General features: G+C 16.6%; 3 protein-coding genes across 3 annotated transcripts; all 3 read right to left on the minus strand.

Annotated features, from left to right (window-relative positions):
- Nucleotides 1-2,007: 2,007 nt before the first annotated feature.
- PRSY57_0934200 (early transcribed membrane protein) lies at nucleotides 2,008-2,547 on the minus strand (the record flags this gene model as incomplete). The annotated part of the gene is made up of 1 exon (XM_012907579.2): nucleotides 2,008-2,547. One exon carries the CDS (start codon nucleotides 2,545-2,547, stop codon nucleotides 2,008-2,010), a length of 540 nt encoding a protein of 179 aa, XP_012763033.1.
- Nucleotides 2,548-3,537: 990 nt separating this feature from the next.
- On the minus strand, nucleotides 3,538-4,328 carry PRSY57_0934300 (exported protein (hyp11); the record flags this gene model as incomplete). Its single annotated transcript, XM_012907580.2, has 2 exons — nucleotides 3,538-4,039; nucleotides 4,255-4,328. The coding sequence occupies 2 exons, from the start codon at nucleotides 4,326-4,328 to the stop codon at nucleotides 3,538-3,540; spliced, it is 576 nt and encodes a 191-aa protein (XP_012763034.2).
- Nucleotides 4,329-6,981: 2,653 nt separating this feature from the next.
- Nucleotides 6,982-8,211, minus strand: PRSY57_0934400 (ring-exported protein 3; the record flags this gene model as incomplete). Its single annotated transcript, XM_012907581.2, has 2 exons — nucleotides 6,982-7,795; nucleotides 8,135-8,211. 2 exons carry the CDS (start codon nucleotides 8,209-8,211, stop codon nucleotides 6,982-6,984), a joined length of 891 nt encoding a protein of 296 aa, XP_012763035.2.
- Between the last annotated feature and the right edge of the window lie 446 nt (nucleotides 8,212-8,657).

Here is an 8,657-nt window from a genome sequence, read left to right on the forward strand (position 1 = left end):
GTACCCCATTAAAATTCATATATTATATTTTTTTCATTAGTATTCCTTTTTATTTTAATGCATTTTCTTTTTCTTTTTTAATATTTGAATTTTTCTAATTTTTTTATTTATTATTTTTTATTTAATTGTACGTATTTTTTTTTAATTAATAATACTTTTAATTTATTTATTATTATTTTTATTTTTTTTTCTGCCTATATGTGGGTAACATAAATATTATTTTTATATAATATAACGAAATGTATGTTGTGTATTTTTATAAAATAATATTTATTTATTTATTTTTTTTTTTTTGTTGTATATAAATACATCTATTTATTTATAGAATATTCTATAAAAATAATACAATGTAAAAAATGACAAAAAAAAAGAAATGTATTTTTATTATAATAATAATAAAAAAAAAAAAGTATCCTCCTCTTATATATTTATTATTATTATTTTATTTTTTATATATGTACTGTTTAACCATAAATTTCTGGTTATATATTTATATTATTATAGTAACTGAATATATCTATTATATATGTCGTTATAGGGACGTTCATAGGGGTAGAAGGTGCAATAAAAAAGAAGAAAATATATATATTATATATATATATATATATATATATATATATATATGAAAGAATATTTGAATAAAAAAAATACTTACATGTATTTTTTTACATATATAATACAATAAAAAGAAAAGAAGAAATATATATGCCATTATTTTTATAATTCTTTTTTTATTGAATGCTTTTTATCATATAATACAAGAAAATAGGAAAAAATTAATATTACTCAATTATATATATATATATACAAAATTTTGGATAAAGGCTAAAATTAATTTCCTAATTTTATATATTTATATGTTTTCATTAAAATATACTTATACAATAATAATATTTATAAATATATAAATATTATACTTAATAATATATATATATATATATATATATATATGTATTTTTTTTTTTTTTTTTTTTGGTGGGAATAGCACAATGAAATAAAAACAATAAAAAATTATAATTATAAAATATTATCATTTATTATAATAAATATTTGGAGCAATAATATTTTATGTGTTCAAAATTTAGGTAAGAATGATATTATTTTAATTATTTTTTTTTTTTTTACTATTTAAACAAATAAAAAATAAAAATACAGGGAAATTTTTGATTTTGTTAATATTTAGAATATAAAAATAAAATTGATATGATAGATTAATTCTTTTATAATTTCACCTTATATATATAATTATAATATAATTTAATTATGAATATATATATAACTATTTTTTTTTTCTTTCTTTTTTTTTTTTTTTTATGTATGAATGTGATATATTAAAGTGAAGTTCTTCTAAAATATAAAAATATTTTATTTATAAATCTAAATATATTAAATGAAAAAATAAAAATATGAAAACTAAAAATATTTATTTACTTATTTTTTATTTTTATGAATTATTCTTCTTACATATATGTTACTATTTATTTCGAACGGTTTCTATGTGTTTTTTCTTTTTGAAATAAAAATGAAAATAAATAAATATATATATATATATATATATATATATATTTATAAAATTAATAGTACATATATATAAATATATATATATATATATATATATATATATATATATATATCAAATTGTCTATAAATTTTCTAAATAATATTATTTTATACACGGATATAATTTTTTTTTTTTTTTCATTGAAGGAAAAATTCTTTTTAATATTAGATAACAAAAAATACGAACATTTATGAATTGATAGAAATATAAGTAATATACAAAATTTATAAAATAATAATAATGATGATGAAAAATAAAATTATTTATAATATTATTATATTAATTATAAGACACACATATAGTAAGAGAAAATGAAAATTATTTATAAATAATAATATATATATATATATATATGTGTATGTGCTTGTTATATATATGTCCATATATGTTTATCCCATGGAACATATTATATAATATCACATTTTTTTTATTTTTAAATAGAATGATTAATCTATTGGAATTAAGGTGGGATTTTTTTTCCATGTTTCGGAAAGATGGAATAAATTTTTAAATATGAAATAAGACATATCAGCAATATCATCTTGAGTAAGATCTAAATTTTTTTTCTTACCTTCATTTTCAATAGATGTCATAACTTCTTTTAATCTTGGTATTATTTCATTTCCCATTCTAAAATTCTTTGCCATTTGTTTTTCTGATCTAATATTAATTTCATCAATTATTTCCTTTGTTTCTTTTGCTCTTCTTCTTGATTCTTCTTGAGGAAATTCAGGAGCTTGATTTGTTCGGTTTTTTCTGTAATTGTAGTAAGCAAAACCAGCTATTAGATTAGTTAGAAGAGCTAATCCTAGAATTGATGCAGACATAAGAAGTTTTTTCTTGTTTTCCTTATTCTTCATTTTTTTCTCAAACTTAGTAAATCGGTCCTTAATCCTGGAAAGGAATCCATTCTTTGTGTAACATGGTGAGAAAACATTGATGCACAATAGAAATACTAAAAGGGTTAATACTTTTAAAATCCTCATTTTGATAGAAGTGTTCTAGGAATTCAGCTGTAATATTTATATATATATATTCAGAAGATTTAATAGGAAAATATATTAGTACATACATACATACATATATATATATATATATATATATATATATATATATATATATATACATGTATCTATCATTTTTATTTTTTTTTAATATACATATAATATAAAACATTTTAAGATGTAAAAAGAAAAATAATTTTTATACATCTTTTATAATTATATTAAAAGTCTTGAACATTTCCAAGTTATATGGAAATGAAAAACTAAAAGGACAAAAATTGAAAATAAAAAAATATTAATAATATATATATATATATATATATATATATATATATATATATATATATGTACACCTTCACGTTAGTATTTTTTCTTTTTTTTTTTAATATGACCAATAATATTTTGTAGTTGCATATTGTATGTTATAAGTATTATATAAAATTGTAAACTTTTGATTTTAATTATTCATTTGAGTAATTCTACCAAACACATATAAAATTATATATTTATGGAAATGAAATGTAAAATGATATGTATTTCTGAATATGGTATTTTTAGTTTATATAGAAAAAAAAAAAAAAGAAAAAAGAAAGAAAGGAAGAAAAATATAGAAAAAAAAATGAAGAATATGAAAAAACAAGGACACACATATATATATTATTTATATATATATTCATGCACATATATATACAGAAAAATGAGTTGTTTTTTTCTAGAAAAAACGCCATAGTTTTATTGTTTCTGTTCAAAATATAAACATATATATATATATATATATTTATAAATTATTATTTAATTATATTTGAAATATATAAATATATAATTTATCCTTTAAATATACTTTATATATATAATTTTTTTGATTAATTGTAAATTCTTATAACTTAATCACTATATCAATATTGAAAAAAATAAATAAATATATAATATATATATATATCATTTTATTTTTTATTTTTTGGTATAAAATATTTAATTAGGTATCTCTTCTTGGTCTTCCCATGATTCCTTAGTATATTCTAAGAAAAATCTGAAATCCTTCCTGGTCCAAGTTATCCATATATTTACAATATATTCTTTATCAACTAAAGTAAGACTAGGATCATTTATATCAGATAATATATGCCCATAAACTCTTCTTAAATATTTTACCCATTCACGATTCCACATATCCTTAGTCCAATTTTGATCCATATGTTTTGTATGTTCTTTATATTCTTCTTCCATATCGCTTATAGCATTTTTCCAATATTCCGATGCCCTTTTACATAAATCGTTCAATTGATAAATATATTCTGGTTCTTGTTGTTCTCCTAATTGTTGTTCTTGTGGAATATTTTTAAGATTAAGAACGACAGAAAATTCATTTCTCCAATCATTTTCGTCATGTTCAGATAAAATCCTCTCATTTCTTATGATAAGCATATCATAGGATAAAATATTTTTTTGTATTGAAGAAAAGCTGTCAAGTTGCCTACACATCAGAAGAAATGAAAATATATGAAAAAGATATTAATAAAATATGTATATAAATAAATAAATAAATAAATAAATATATATATATATATATATATTTATTTTTTTTTGGGGGGGAGGGGATATAAAAAAAAAAAAAAAAAAAAAAAGGATAAGTCTTCATAATACGTGTCATATTAAAATTCTACATTTAATTTTTCCACGTAAATATACCTGGTATCGTTGGAATAACTCAATTTCCATATTAAAAGAGACACAACTAATATTTTTAAAATAACAGTTAACATATTTTTACTATTGTATTGTAGATTTGATGAAAAGATTAGGAAATCGGAAATTTTATTTTTTGTATATTTAAGTGATGTATTATTTTTAAAAGTAGTATCACTTTTTAATATATTAAATATATTAATAGGGTAAATTAAAATTTTATTATAATAAATAAATATATATATAAACAAATACAATAACAAAATAAAATAAAAAATATACATTAGGTATATATATATATATATATATATATATATATATATATAAATATATATATTTATATATATTTACACATATCAATTTATAATTAATTACTTTTTTTTTTTTCTATGGTAGAAAATGAAAATACAACAAAAATGCTATATATTCTTAAATATAAATCTTGGAAAAATATATATATATATAGAACTTGTAAAAAAGGAACAACAAATCTTATTATACAATTATTTTTTTTTTTTCATTTAGAGAAATATACACAAAGAAAAAAAATATATATATAAAATTAATATATATATATATATATTAAATAAAATCTTATTTAAATTAATATAATCTTTTCACAAATTTATGGAAAAATTATTCCACACATCTAAAACAAATAGAAATAACAAAAACAAATAAGTAAAATATATTGATATAGTTAATATTATATTATGTGAATAATAAAAAAGAAAAAAAAATGAAAGTATAAATTAATAAATATATAAATAAATAAATAAATATATATATATATATATGTTACTATTATTATTTTATATAAATTTATTTTTCTATTATATAATCATCATGAATTTATGTTCCATATAAAAATATAATAATATAATTATTTAAATATTATGTATAAGAAAATTGAACTTATAATTTTTTTTTACATAATATTATATAATAATATAGATTTTAGAAATACAAATGAATTATTATCTCTTATTTTATTATATATATATATATTTTTTTTTTTTTGTTAATACGCTTAATTTTAATTTATTCCATTATTTTAGCAACGATATAATAAAAAAAAAATTAAAATTAAAATAAACTATTTTTTTTTATATATTATGAAAACGTTGTGTACATTTTTTTCCTTTATTTTTTTTAATATTTTTGTATATATATATATATATATATATTTTCCTTAGAGTAATATATATTATCCGCAAATAATTCAAAATTTTATGCACAATAAGAATATATATATATATATATATATATATTTAATTTCACATATATATAAGCCGGAAAATGAAAAAGAAAAGAAAAAAGAATTATTATATGTACAATTAATATTATTATGATTTTCTTCTATATATTAATAAAATTATTATATACATGCAAAATTAATATATTGAGGAATTTGAGCCATGTTAAAGAAATATATATATATATATTCCTAGATTATAAGCCGTTTAAAAGCTTAGGAGAATATGAAATTAATAGTAATGATATATAATATATATATATATATATATATATATATATATATAATATTTTATTATATATATGTGGGAATTCTGTGGAAAAGAAATCTTTCTATAAAATAATATTAATATATATATATATATATAATATATATTTATTTATATTAACATTTATTTATTTAAATTAAAAAATATACAGTTATTTATAAATATATTTTCAAATATTTTAATAAAATATATCGTTACTAAGAGATAAATTTATTTTTACAATGAGATAATTTATTTTACATTTTTAATATTTCAACTATATATTTTATTTTTTTTGTTCTATATATATATATATATATATATATATATATATATATATATATATGTATGTATGTATGTATGTATGTATGTATTTTATATTGTTTATTTTTTTTCATTTTAAGATTATATTAAAGTTATAAATATCGAAATGACAAAATTTTATTTATGCATATTGAAAATGAAAGAAATAACGACATTTAAAATAAATATATCAAATATTAAAAAGGGAAGAAAAAAAAAAAATATGAATATTTTAATTATGTAAACTACGAAATTGAGCACATAAAATGAATATACGTTCATATATATATATATATATATATATATATATATATATATTTATATATTGCTACGTATGACATCACCATTAAATTATATGTAGCTTTATATATATTTTACAATATATGAAACAAGTTCCATTAAATGTCATAACATTAATATATATAAAAATTGGGAAAATATTCCATGTATTTGAATTATATCATATAAATGTGTAACTTTTTGTTCTTCCTATTTAATTAATATTAAAAATAAAATATAGACTGTGAAATATAATAACATATGAGAATGCATAAATAAAATAAATAATACAAATTTCAAAAAAAAAGAAAACAAAAACAAAAGTATACTATACAAAATTTATATTTTTTAATAATTTTTCAAAATTTTCATAATTTTTAACAATTTATAAGACGGTCAGATTTTTTTTTTTTGAATATATTAAAGGGATGTTTCTTTTATATATTATATATATATATATATATATATATATAATATGTGTTTTTATAACTATTTTTTTTTCATTTTTTTTTTATTTTATTTTATTTTTTTTTTGTAAGAATAATTCCTTTAATCATGAAAATTGAATATTTATATGAAGAAATTTATTTATTTTTAGAAGACATTTATTTATTTATTTATTTATTTATTTTTATTTTTATTTATTTTATTTTTTTAATGAAGAACTTGTACTTGGTTCAGCCATATCTTCATCATCTTCGTCATCTTCAAGAAGATCCCCAAGAACATCATATGTGGCATCAAAATCTAGAGAGGGTACACTAGGATCAGGAATATCAACACCTGGGAATTCTTTTAGATTCCAATATTTCCATGTTAATATTTGATAAATTTTCCATTCAATATCTTTTTCTAGCTTAGTTTGTTTTATTATATCCCATTTTTCTTCTTCTTCTGGTGTTAAGTTTTCATTTGGATTTTCTTTTCTTGCTTCTCTTAATTCATTTAATAGTGCTTCGAAAATATTATTACTTTCGTTAAATAAAGTCATACGGAATTCTCCTAAGAGTTCTACCATAGCAGACCAACTTTTAAATTTAGCATCATAATCATCTAATGATGTTAATCCTTGTACTAAAACCTGACAACTTTGTACTGTTATGTTTACCCAATTAGAATGTTCAAACATATTTAAGTGTTGCCATTCTTCAAATAATTTTTTTTCATATTCAGTTTTTGGTTGTTTTTTAAATTCTTTTGATACTGTACCTTCTGCGGATGGTATAGGGAAGTTATAAATTTTATTACTTACTTTGTTTGATTGGGTTTCTTCTACATTTAATGATGGTGTCTTTAGTTCTTGTTCATGTGATTTTTGTGAAGTTGTTGGTTCTATATGTGATGACTCTGCATTTGTTTTTTTTAAATCCTGTTCTTCTACAACTGGTTCAGATAACTTCCTGAAACTGTTCCCTTCGTATGAGTTGGTATATTTATAGTTGAACGTATTAAGATATAAGCTATAGAAAGAGAAATTAAATAAATATATAAATAAATATAAATATAAATATATATATATATATATATATATATATATATATATATTTTCAAGTATATGAGACATAAAACTCAAAGAATATTTTATTTCGTTTAATTTTTTTCCACTAATATAAATCATTCATTTAATATTTGTTGGAAAAATTAAAAAGAATGTTGGTACATAATTATTTTGAAAAATATATATTTATATATATGTATTTATATTTACATATAATATTTATATATTTATATATATATTATTATTATTATTTTATTATTATTTTATTATTATTTTATTTTATTTTATTTTTTTTTATTACCAAAGGAAAAAAAGAATGTATATAAATTGTTTCATTTCAACTTTTGACAACATCTTATTATATTTACGGGTTTGCATTTTTTTATATGGATTTTTTTTTTTAATATTTCTTTTAATTTTTAATTAGGAAAAAAAAAAAAAGAAATACAAAAGTAAAAAAGAAAAGGAGAACAAAATGTGGGCCCACTTTGTATTAAATAATAATATTTGTTTTATTATATTTCTCTTTGAAGAAAAAAAATACAAAAACAAAATATATAAAACATATTATATTATATATATAAAATTATTTTAGCATAAATCTGAAAAATATTTTAATGGTTGTAAAAAAAAAAAAATAAAAAAATAAACAGAAGAAAAAAAAAGAGTAAAATTAAATTTAAACGTATAAAATGAAAAAATAAGAAGAAAACAAACCAATTTTGTTCTCGTTTGTATTAAAAAATTATTTTGAGATATTATTATTAATATTTAGAAATAGAATTATATTCTCTACCTTTTTTTTTTTTTTTTTTTTTTTTTTT

The sequence above is a fragment of the Plasmodium reichenowi genome, chromosome 9 (assembly GCF_001601855.1).
Source record: "Plasmodium reichenowi strain SY57 chromosome 9, whole genome shotgun sequence".
In the NCBI taxonomy this organism is placed as follows: domain Eukaryota; phylum Apicomplexa; class Aconoidasida; order Haemosporida; family Plasmodiidae; genus Plasmodium; species Plasmodium reichenowi.